The following is a 12,500-nucleotide window of genomic DNA, read 5'->3' as shown; positions in this document are numbered from 1 at the left end:
ATTTCATGAACTTTGAACTGGTCCAGGCCTGATGAGGAGAGGTGGCTGGAGTTCCAGGCGGCTGGCGGCTCCTTGTGCGGCCGCCCGAGAGCGGGCCGTGCAGCCGAGAGGAGGGCCACGTCGGAGATAGGTTTCTGCTTTCATATTTTGTCCGACAAAAAAATTAATTTTTAGTCTATTTCAGTAACAAGCAAAGACAGAAAGAGAGCAGCCGGCCTCCGCAACGCGCCCGCAACACCCCACTTCGTAAGAGCACCTCTCGCTCTGCACATTAACGCGGCCACGAAATGAAATCGGTTCCCTTAGCAGCCGATTGCAGGTGCAAATTAATATTGTAAAATGAAGATCGATACATGGACAGGGCCAAATCAATAGCGGCTAAATTATTGCTGCATTTTCCCCCTCATTCAAGATGAGTTGTGTTTTCCTCTCAAAGTCAATACTTCGCAGCTTTTCTCATTAATATCTCAATAAATTCGGCAATGAATTTCAATCACAGGACTCGGCAGGGTGAGCCAGGCACCGTGCACGGGAAACACAAAGGCCACGGTGGGCCTGCATCACTCACCACGAGGCGCTGCCCCGGAGCCGGCCTGGGCACAGCAGGGACAGACGGGAGGCGCCGGGCACTTTCTCCAACGCCAAGCACCACGCGGCTCAGCCTAGGTCGCCCGCATCGAAGGGGCGTGGCTTTTCCAGCATCAGACCCACCCCAGGGCAGCGTCGGCTTCACACGGGGGAGCCCCTCCGACCCGCTAAGCCGAGGGTACCTCGTGCCACCGAGGCTTCTGAGGATGGGAGAAGCGCCACGCTTGACTTCTGATTGGAAGTCAGGCACCGCCTCGGCCTCACGGGGAGGACTCTGGTATTCACACGCCCGGCCCAGCGCACAGGGACCTGCGCCATTCACCGCCGCCTGGCAGCGGACGGCGGCATTGTGATGTGACACTAGACTCAGAAAAGGGGACAGCACGTCTTCCTTGTTCCCAAAATAATACCCTTGCCGACAACTGCTGGATTGCGTTCAAACAATGCTGTTTACATACCTCGAAGAATGCGCCAGATTACGGCTTTTATAGTCACGTTCAAACGACGCCTACGGAGCCCAGGCCGGCAGCTGAGGAAAACCAAGGCACGCGGCGTCGGGTGCCCCCACTCCTCCAAGGGCTCGGCCCCCGGCGACGGGGACCCCCGAGACACGCTCCCCAGGGAGGCAGGGGAGGGGCACTGGCCACCCTGCAACCCTCCCCTCCCCCACGCCGGCTGTTCCAGCCAAGGTAGCCCCTTCCCTCCACGTGTAAAAGAGTCTGAACAAAAGGGAGGGAGAAGGTGGCCAATAAAAACCATCCTCAACAGAACGAAGAGCACAAACTACCCAGACGTCACCCTTCCTTTAAGAAAAATATCAAGCGTGCCTGTGCTGTCGGCCCTCTTGGAGATTTTGAGCCGGCAGGGGTAAAACCCGAGTGCGCGACAAAGCGCTCTGTGGGGAACCACGCGGGCAGCGGGTCGGCACACTTGAAACCCGCGTAAGATCTCCGCACAGAGATAAGCCGAGAAAGGGGCTCTGGAAGCTCACCCCCTCCCAAGGCTGGAGGTGGTCCTGCTCTGGGAAGACCCCTCCCTCCCGCGTGCCCGAGGCAACCAGCCCCCGGGGCACACGTCCCAGGCCATCCGATCACACGCTCCTCCACCCTGTGTCACAGCACCTGCCCTGCTCAGCGCAGGGCGCACCGTAGGTGCTCCACAGTGACGAGTAAGGACCACGAGGACCCACAGGGCTTCTGGAAAATTCTAAGCCAATGGAGAAGGTGTACTTCACTTCTGACTTGGAGAAGTCATGGGAACATGACGTTTCCCATATATCCATGCGAGAACTTGTTCACCAATGTTTCCCAGCAGCATCACTTGTCTCACAGTCGGCCCTCTGCATCCGCCACTCCCACATCCTCAGATTCAACCAACCGCAGCCCTGACCTCGGCTACGAAGGACCACACTGTAAGGGACACGAGCATCCGCAGATTTGGTCCTGGAACCAATCCCCGGCGGATCCTGAGAAGCGACTGTACCAAGGCTCCACCGACAGATGAATGGATAAAACGTGGTCTCTGTGTACAAGGGAAGACCCTTCAGGCACACAGAGGAAGGAAGCGCTGATCACGCCTCCACCCGGGAGAAACGTGAGTGGACGAGGCTGGTCACAAAGGACCCCGTACTGTACGATTCCGTGCACAGGAAATGTCCAGCGGGGCAAACGCATAGATACAGGAAGTAGATTCGTAGCTGCCTGGCGGGGGGGGCGGGGGGACTGCTGACGGATGCGGGGCTCCTTTTTGTGTAATGAACTGTTCTTGACTTAGCTTAGTGGTTGCACAGCTCTGTGACTGTACTGAAAACCCCTTAATTGTATACTTCGGGTGAATTTTAGGCTGTGTGAATTGTATCTGAATAAAGAACAAAATTTTTTAAGTGATAGTAACACCCCGACCTAGATTAGAATGCATGTACCAGCTGTGCCTATACCGAGGGGAAGGCCTCTCACGGCCTGAATACTGGCTGCGGGGCGTCTGCGTAAAAGAGCGGAGGCCGGAACTGGGGTGAGCAGGCCCCCAGCTGGGAGGGGTGGAGCGGAGGGCCGAGGAGGAGACCCCCCAGTCCAGGGGAAAAGCTGGCCCTCCTCAATCCCCACGGAGGCGTTTGTGACCCCTGGTTTTTCAAGGTGAACAAAGAGGAAAAGCAACGTTCTAAGGCAGAGCCTTTAAAGACATCGCCAAGATTAACGTAAATGTTGAAATCACAAAACAGAGTCCTCGAACACAGGATCCTGGATTACGTCTCTGAAGTAAAACAGTCCCGCCTGACGCGCTCCCTCCATCTCCTCCACCCGTGGCGCAGGCTCTGCCCTCTGCCTGCGGACCCCCGACCCCGCCGCCGACGTGCGGGGGCGCAGCCCGCCAGCCCCGGCCCCCCGTCTCTGCAGGGGCGCTCCGCCCACAGACCCCCACAGGGCCACGGCTGCCTCTCTCCCCGGAGACCCGAACAGCTCTCGGGACTGTTTCATTACGGTCTCTTCTCTTTTTCGTTCCCATCAGGCTCTGAGTCAGCTGGATCGGGCGCCCAGAACCAGGCACGGGGCTGCCAGGGTGAAGCCAGCCTGGGGCCCCGTGAGGAACCCACCGCGAGGAACCCATCGCGAGCGCACCCACGAGACGCAGCTGCTTTCCCGCCTTCTCTGCTTCACGTGCAGAGTACCAGGCCCAGGTGGGCCTCGGGGACACACTGAACGCCGGACACCACGGGTAAATTCCAAGTCACATCGACACGAAGCCTCAGCATCCCACCCTGGACGCTATGCTCGCCTTAACGATCATTACTGTCGGCGGGTGTTCTCTGAGTGCGGAGGGAAGAAGGCACCAGATGGACACGGCGTCGGGGGTGCTGAAGAAGAGGCAGGTGGCTGGCAGGTGGGCCCCCTGGTGCCATGACAGAGCGCACGCGGCCTGGGCCGGTCGCCGGGGTGTGAGGAGGGACCGTTGGCAGGTGGCTCGCGGGCAGGGCACGTGAGGCTGCGGCCCCAGCACCTCGCACACGTGTGGCTCACCTCCGTGGTGGTAAAATGGGTCAACTTTGGAAACAACCTCCATTGTAACTGACAAGCACACAGGCAAACGGAGCCGTCTTCAGCTTGGGGTGCACAGCGGCCGGACGCCCTGGGAGTCACTGAGGTCCTGCTGTAAAAGGACCCGAGGAACAGCAGCCCCAGGGCGGGCTTGGCGCTCGTTCATCCCTAAGGGCACTGGGGACGTGCTCGCAAGGAACGGCGCCGGGCTGGTCTTCACCAGCGGGGTGGAAGTGATTATGGGGCTCAAGCGTCTGGCTGATCACAGCACCATGCACACGGATCCTGAGAAGGGGCAGGAGCGCCACATCGGCGGCCCCACCCCCTCCCATCCCCAGGCTGAGGCCTGCAGGGCCAAGGGGAGTCCCCGGCAAGGGCCTTCTCCTGGGAGGATGAAAAGATGGGGAAGAAATCTGGCAGAATCCCCTCTACACCCCGCCGCCCAGATGCCCTGACTCTGGTCCCCGGATGCTCCGGGAGGGAGAGGGTCAGGCCGGTAGAAGGCTGGGCCGACCCTGCAGAGCTCACCTTGTCAGGCGGTAGGATTCCCATGCGTGGAGGGCGTAAGGAAGGGCTGTCACGAGGGCAGGAAGGGTGGCGTCTGGAAGGCGGATGATGGACCCACTGCCAGGCTGCACCTTTGAGAAACTTCCCCCAAAGATGATTTACACCGACAGGTACAGAGATCTGCAGCGGCCTACTGTCCCGATGGGAGGTTCTGTATTTAAAATTTAACATGCTCTGTAATGCGTCTTCTACTAGAGCACGGGCGCCAGCCACAGGCACCCGGGTCCCGCGTGGAACCAAGTTATTCACATGCTCGTTAGGCGCATTTGAAAACTTCGATGTATTTATTTTGGGGGGCGTAGCAAACAGTTCACGTCACCGACGAAGAGGCTCCCATCTTTCGTTGTTTTATTGAAAAACCATTCTAAGAAAGTTCGAATGACTCAAGTTTGCACTTTCTGTAATGAATTAAAAAGGCCCAACTGATTCAAATGACAGTTTTTTAAACGGACTTTTTCTCGGGTTCAGCCTTTAGGATCCAAGCCTCAGCTGACAGCCTAAAGACCTTCGAAAACAGAGGTTTCAAATGAAGACACGAGCAGCCCCTGGACCCCAGGGGCGTCCCCATCTCGGCTGGCACAGCCCCCGAGAGCAAACCCCGCTCACCCCGTCCGCCTCCCGCCTGGGCCATGGCCTCGCGCGCGGCCAAAGGGACGCGGTGAAGTAGGCCTGTGGCTTCCGCGGCTGCAGGCAGCCAGGAAGAAAACAAGAGGCATCGCCCGTTTCTACTCTTCCAGGGCCACGGCGGGCGGGGCCTATTTCTTCTCCTCTTCGGCAACAGAGGCTCACACGCTCCCTCGGTGGCTTCTCCGCTGAAATGGTGGTTCTGATGCTTGCCCTGGTCTTCCTCCTTGAAGCTACGGGACTTTCTCCTGCCAGGGTGACTCGTGGGGTTCTGTTTTTACCCCCTGTCATCGCTGCCTTATTCTGCACTTCCGCTGATGCTGTTCACTCTTGTTGTGCTTTTAAGGGGTCCCTCCATCTCCCTGCCACCCCACATCCTGTCCCAGAAGCAGGGCAGGTACCCTGACCGGCCAGAGACGCCAAATAAAACCCCGGACGTGGCCCAGTCCCATCCCGCGACGCGTGCCCGCGGCCTCCCAGCTGGGGGGAGGTTAGCAGGCCTGCGTCCCCGCACCCACTGAGGGAAACCCGTGACCCTTTTGTCCTTTGGGGAAGACAAATGGTTGTCTCCTCTCTGCTGCGTTCTGTCAGGTTCGGTGCCGAGAGTCAATACCTTCACCTTGATGCGGAAATTTCATGATTTATCAGTCGGTTCTCCTCCCGGGTGAGCGCAGCCCCACCGAGCACAGCCATCGGGCCGCGGGAAGAGCGGCCTGTGGTCACAGCACTTGGAAAACCACCAAAGCCCCTCCGATGACAGACAAATGTGTCTTGTTAGCAGCTGCCCAAAAGCGGTTGACTTGTACTAATAACAAAAAGGCCACGCTGGTCACCGTGGGTCCAAAGACGAAGCACCCTGTCACCAGCCTGGTTGGGAAATTAGCAAATAATGTTCTTTTCCTTGATAAATGGGTGACAGCTCCCTCTCACCAATCATTTCTAACATTTTGATGCATGCCTACGATCCCACTGGAGGAGCAGAAAAGTTTACCGGCCCTCAATTTTCAGATGATGAATGGAACTCCTCTAAATGTGCGATTTCTGTATGAGGTATAGTTCATTTTAAGCAATTCTAGTAAATGGGTGTCACTGATTAGGACAAATAGTCTACTTGTGCAATAGCACAAACGGTGTGTCTCATTCTCCCGGCCTCCTTCGAGACAGGAGAGGAAGGAAGCAGCAGGGACCCCGGGAGCCCTCACCGCCCCACCCTTTAGAGGGACTCGGGACTGGATCTGTGCCCCCAGTGCCCACTCAGCAAGCTGGCAGATTCACTGATCGTCATTTGGTCTAATGCTGGGACCGCACTAATGCAGAGGACATCGGCAGCGGGGGGGGGGGGGGGGACGCCCTCCCTTCCTCTGTGGCCCCAAGGAGCCCCGCCAATGACCCCAAAGACGACCAGCTGGTCTCCACGGCCAGGTCTGCACACCATCCCAGCCAGTGGGGAGAAATCCGCCCTCTGCCCCCAACACCTAACCAAGGACGAGCCAAGGTGGGCAGGGCGGGAGGAGAAACCGCGTTGGAGTCGCGCGTCGTCTGAGTGCCATCCCAGCTCTCCGGTTCCGGACAGGCCCAGAGGTGGCCTGAGCTCAGCACGTTCTTCCACAGAACTAACCTCACGTGAAAGCGAGGCTGTCTATCCTCCAGGGGACCGCGGACTTCCACTGACACCATCCAACTGGCAAGCTGGGACCAGTGGAAGCCCTGTGCCTGCGGGGCGCCCGCAGCAGCCGGGAACGCACAGGTAGCAGCCGGAGCCGCCGGGCCTCACTGGCCGGGACAGCGAGCCCAGGAGTCACAGACTCCTGAACCCCAAACTCGAACTCGGAATGAAAGTATCTCCGCCATGTCCATCTCCGTGGTTAAGAACTTATAATCGAAATAATCGGCTGGTTTACATTGAAGGGGAAGGCATTAGCATTTAGTGTAGCGAAGTAGAAACAGTATGATTTGTGGAAGGCAATTAGGAATCATTTGCTCCGCGGATACAAGTAATTTGTTTGAAGAGCGCTGGCCTGGGAGAGAGCTAGCTGGAGCCGGCTGTGGTCAAGGGTGCCACTGACTCTACTGTGTGTCACCGTGCTGCGGACAGAATCACATCTGAACACTCACGAAAGAGCTTTAAAACACTTCAGGAACGCCGGCGCCCTTCAAGGGGTGAGGTGAAGTGTGGGTTAGGTGGCAGAAGGCTGCGAGAGGATACGGTGGCCCCGAGCGAGCCCACAGACGCCCCCCCTTGGTGCGGGGCAGCTCCCGAGGACAGGGCGGTCACCTCCTTGACATGTCGCCAGTTTTAAGGCACAACGGGATTTAAAAAGAACAAACCAACCAACCATAAACGCTGTACCGGGAGGAACACAAACTGTTAGCAGCTACTGGTTGAGTAACGATTCCATGACTGAAACTGAATGCACGTCTTCGTGCAGAAAATGACCATTTTTATGTCCCCGTGTAGTCAATGTTTGCAGACCTGAGACCGGCCCCAGCTCTGTCCGTGCCGCTCTGGGCCTGGGCACCATCGCTGCCAGCATCTTGTTTAGTAACTGGGTTGGCTGGGCCCGGGGCAGACAGCATGTTGATTCCTGGTAATTGGTGATATAATTCCTTTAATTGAGCAAAAGAAATCTCTAAACTGAGGGTGGCTCAACCACACGTTTGGGTGCAAGAGGTCAACAGGAAGAGCCCTTTGGCTGCGTCCTGGTGTCCCGCAGAGCCATGCTGGGACTCAGGCCACCAGCGAGCAGCTCCAGCTTTTTTGTGTAACAGGAAAACCCTTCTGCCAAATGGACGTGTTAGGAAGTCAGGGACACTCGCCTCTGTGCATGAACACCTCACACCTGGAATATGGTCTGTAAAAGCAGTTTTCGCTCAAACATAATTTCAATTAGAAGCGTACAAATTCCAATTTGTCTTAATCAAGTAACACCGCAATGCTTACATGATAATTAAAAAATAATTTCTTTTATTGCTCTTAACAATTTGACGTCTTTCTACTGGTGAAATTACGAATGTGAAACTGTTCAATCTGCCCATACCACTGAGTTCCTCAGGTAGGATATTCCGGGACTATTCTAATTATTATTAAACAAGCAAATGATACACTATTAGACAAATATTAAAACAAGCGTTACACTCAGTTATTAATGTGCACTGTTCACTTTTAAATGCAGCAAATATCTCGTTAATTTAATTTTAGGCGCCCACCCGTTCATATTGCGTTTTACGGTCTAGAAGGCAATTTACTATTAACTAGCAATTACATACAGGGCGATTGTTAATTCTGCTCCTAAGTGCTAGCCGCTTGAAAACTGTTCTCTCTCTCTAATTTCTGACCTTCTTACAACAGGGGTGAGGCACGCTGGGAATACAAAGGACTAGTACGGAAGAGCTGGACATGTCATTGTGACTCACTCTTTTAATTCACCGCGCTAATCAACTGCACTGCCACTGCTTCCCAAGGTAATTGTGTCTTTACAGTAGTTGAAAGCAGCAGGCACAGGGGCCTGGATGGATGGGCTTGGCCTGCCCCCCCTGCCTACACCCGCTCTGGGTTGACTAATCGGGTCTGGTTCTGAAGCATCGGGTGCTTCTCAGATCGCTGTAAACAGATCACTTAGGCCTTTGCCTTTGGCTGGGGGCAGGGGGAGGGGCCCTCCTCAGCACTCTGGTTCCCCATCCCCAGGCCTGGCAGCCTCACCCCGAGGGTTCAGTGTGACGGTGTCCGCACAGCCTCCAGGCCCGGGGATGCTGATGGGAGCCAGATGCCCAGGGGACGGGGCCCTCCCCGCAGGGGCTGCGCCCGTGTCCTGCCTCCAGAAGGGCTGGCTCAGCTTTCAGAGGGAGAGCAATTCCCAGTGATTGCTTCTCTGTCCCATCAATTTCAGGGCAATGCAAATCAGACAGAAGCTTCCAGGTCAGACAGGTTATGACCCCACCTTTCCTCTGCTCTCTGGGAGTGTAGGCCCCCGTATCCCTTACGTGCGTTTGAAATGTATATTCCCGTTAATGATGGGGGTGTGGGGGAAGGCTGTAAATTAGCCCCCGCGGAGAGGCCAAGCTCACTGAATGGCTTCATTGAAAGGCCCGTTCGTGGGAGAACTCCTGATGGAGGAAACCCCATAGCCTTGGGCAGCCGGGACCCTGAACTTGGGGTCTGAGAAGCCCCTTCAGCAGGGAGGGGTCACGGCATCGGCTGCAGAAATGGAAGATGGGCGTCGGGACGCGGGTGTCACTGGAACAGACTCGGGGACGCCCGCTGCCCTGCGGCCACGAGGCCTCCGGCCAAGGAAAGCGTCCTGCCCGGCCGAGGGCAGCGGGCTACAGAGAGCACTGCCCCACCGCGGCCCCAGAGAGGCAGGCCCTCGGCCACGGGACACCCACTGGCGGCGACGGGCAGCCCTCTGCCCTCGCGCCTCCCCCTCCAGCCGCACCCGCGTCTGCCGCGATGCTCAGCATGGGGCCCTTTCCTGCCATGCGGACCACCGTCCTCAGTGGCCAACGGTGGGGTGAAGAACCAGACCTTCCTGCTACTGTGTCTCCTCTCAGAAAGAGTCGCTGCTGCTGACGACAGCCCGCCAACCTCAGCACCAAAAGCCCGCGGGTCAAGAACCGGATGTCAGGGGCAGGGCCGGAGGCGCCCGCGGGGGAGCGGCCAGGAGACCAGAGAGGCTGACAGGGACAGCCGACTCCCCGTCCATCTGGGGCAGAGCCATCGGTCCCACCACGTACGGACGCGCTCACCGGGTGCCTGACCCAACCTGGCGCCCACGGGGCACACGGCAGCGTGGAGCCCACACGTGGTGGGGCTCCCAGCCGCCCAGCTCATAAACATCCCCTCCTCCGAGGAACCCAGACCCGACGGGAGCCCGGGTCACACACGGCACCGAGGAGAAAGCGGGACTCGGGGGTCCCCCCAGGTCCCTGGGCCACACCGGGCGGAGCCGAGCGGGGCGCCCAGGACCCCACGGCCTGAGTTCACAGCCAGAGCCGGACGGGCGCCCACAGGCCGGCAGGGGCGCTGCAGAGACGGCCCAGCGCTGCGGGGAGCCTGGCCCCCACCTCCCGGGACCTGGCGGCTGCGGCGGCCACGGGTACGAGCGCTCACAAGCACCCCGACTACACAGCCTGCTTCCGCGCGGCGGTTATTTAACACGTGGAGGCCACACCAGCAGGAGGCGCCGCCCTCCCTCCATCGCGCCTCCCGGGCTCACCAGGAGGCGAGCTGGTCCCACGGGAGGAAACGGCCCTTAGCACAGGCAGGGAACCTCTCTCCCCTCCTGACCACGTGAGGGCCGCTGGGGGCTGGAGAGGAGGCGGCCTCCCCCCATCAAGGACCCCGGTGTCACTGGCAGCCCTGGCTGCTGAGGGTGTGGGTGCCTCTGGGGACAGCAGCCCTGGCTCTCTGCAAGGATCCGAGCCAGGCACGGCCTGGGAGTGACACGGGGCCTGCTGGAAAGTGGTCACTGGAAGAATTTACATTTTGCATCTCACGCTTCCTGACGGGGGTGAGTTACCCCTACTCCCTCCCCCAACCCCAAAGTGGAAGGGACCTCGTCTCTACCCTGTCACCCACCCACTGGACAGAGGAGAAGCCTGCATCCCAGGGGGAGGCCAGACCTGCCCCGGGCATCCTGCAGCAGGTGACAGCACGTGGACAGAGCCCCCGGCTCCCAGCCAGGCTCCCGCAAGGACCTCCACCCGCCGCCCTGACCAGGCGAGCACTTGGAGGCCACGCCATCCAAGAACAAGCCCCCGTCCCCTCCGCCCTCGTGGGGCTCAGCAGGTGCTGGCCACCCCCAGAAACACGTCTCAGAGGTTACAGCTTCTGCAGGTGGCAGGACTAGGGGTCCCAATGCAGACAAGCTGTATGGTCATTTACGGCCTTTCTCAGTAGCAACCTCAGACGCACGGTGTCCTCCAAGCAGCCTGTGGGCAAAGCCCTGCAGCAGACGGCCTTCAGCAGACGTGACCCTTTCTGGTGACGTCGGTGTGTCCGAGACCCTCCCAGAATACGGACCCCCTTGAAGCAGCAGTGCGGTGTGGGGTTTGAGGCCCCAGGCCCAGGGCAGAGACCTGCTCCCATCTACAGGGTGCGTGTGACCTAGGGTACGCAGCCTAATCTCTGGGACCTCGCGGGGCAGCCACCCGATGGAAGCAGGGGGACTGTGGTTACTGACAGCTCCCACCACCTTGCTTTGCAGGCGAGAAGGGAAGCTCCACGGATGGGGGGAGGGGCCCAGGTCACCTGGCCCGAGCTGGCTGCACCTGTCCATAGCGTCACACCATGTGGAAGAGGATGTAGACACCGGCCCTGACTACACCAAGCGGTGGGCCACGGAGGGATCGCCCGTCCTCACTGCAGAACCCACGCAGGGGGCCCCCGGGGGCCGAGAGGCCCTCCTTGGGAGGAAGCATCTACCGATTCACCACGGAAGTTGGAAACGTGAACTCACCGGTGTAGACAAAGCGCCCAGGAGCACCTTTACAGAACTGCTTGGATTTGTAGGACAGCGTGACTTCCACGACTCCAGGAATGTGCCTCGGTGGGGTCTGGACTCGGATGGCGTGGGGAGTGATCAGCTATAAAAACCACACAGGGAAGAGGCTTTCAGCGGCGCTGGGTGTAAGAGGCGGACACTTGCCAGTTGGATATAATTACCAAAATGAGCAAAAATTGGACCATCGTCTTGGAATGTTCCCTCCTAGCTGTCACCCAGAGACTCAGGACCTACAGTTGTGCTTTCAGAAAAATATCTGCAAATGATCCCGGTTTCAGTTTGCAGGAAAGGCCACAGGGCATCATTCATATGAAAATCACCACCATATGTCTCCTTAAACCTGCTTCTAGTAATTCTAGCACTAATTGTTCCAGGGCACTCAGGGACCTCCGACGCCAGGCTTGAAACCCCAGGGCTGTGGGGCAGCGGTCTGCACCCGCCCACCGGAGAAGCCCCTGCCACGGGCGGACCGTCGGTTTCAGGGGATCTGGCGACAGAATGCACCGTCGACAGCATGTCCGACGGCCCACGGACAAAGCCACGGCCGGACGCGCACCGATCGCGCGGGCTTACCTCGCTCCATACCAACATAGTCCCGAACACGACTTGCAGCCCATCGAAGAAGTTGTCTCCGATGATGATCACAGTCGCTCCCCCCGTGGTCCAGCCTTCACTGGGACTGATGGCCTTGATGCACGGAGTGGCTGCCCGCACAAGACAGAGAACGCAGACCTCAGAGCCTGCCACGCTGCCGCCACACTGCCCGCCTCCAGCCACGCTGGGCGGGGCTGGAGAGAGGCGGCCGCTCCTCCGGGCGGCACGCAAAGGGCAATCGTAGATCAGCACGTTGATGTGTTTAAAGCAAACTCTTAAATGTTTTATAAAGCAAAGGCCAAGCCACGGAATACCAGTGAGTGAGGAGAAAAAATGGCTTGATGTAGCAAATTATGTTTCGGGGCAAATCTGACTATTACAAATGATTAAGCATCGCGTGCATGTGGCACGTCGATTTATCTGCTTTGCGGTCCAGATCTGAGCAGAGTCAATCAAAGGCTGATGAGGGAGACGGAAGAGCAAATGCCTTGCATTTCGATTCCTCATAAGCAGCTAATTGGGTTGGGTTTTTTCATCCGCGAACTTTGCCTTTTGGTTCAAAACTTCATTTTCCTCTGTCACTTCACAATTACTA

The 12,500-nt window shown here is 58.1% G+C and overlaps 1 protein-coding gene across 9 annotated transcripts in view; it reads right to left on the bottom strand.

Moving 5' to 3' along the window:
- EBF3 (EBF transcription factor 3) overlaps positions 1 to 12,500 on the bottom strand; it is a gene marked incomplete at both ends in the record, with an annotated part of 114,231 nt that overhangs the window by 16,057 nt on the left and 85,674 nt on the right. For all 9 annotated transcript variants that reach the window (XM_082855193.1, XM_082855197.1, XM_082855194.1 and 6 more), the window contains 2 exons: positions 11,267 to 11,393; positions 11,885 to 12,015. In XM_082855193.1, the coding sequence (XP_082711319.1) occupies positions 11,267 to 11,393; positions 11,885 to 12,015 (258 nt within the window). The remainder of the gene's footprint in view (positions 1 to 11,266; positions 11,394 to 11,884; positions 12,016 to 12,500) is intronic.

This window comes from Leucopleurus acutus, assembly GCF_964270905.1.
Source record: "Leucopleurus acutus genome assembly, chromosome: 14".
NCBI lineage: Eukaryota > Metazoa > Chordata > Mammalia > Artiodactyla > Delphinidae > Leucopleurus > Leucopleurus acutus.
Note: the sequence above shows the minus strand (reverse complement) of the source record. Positions and strands in the feature narration are given on the sequence as shown.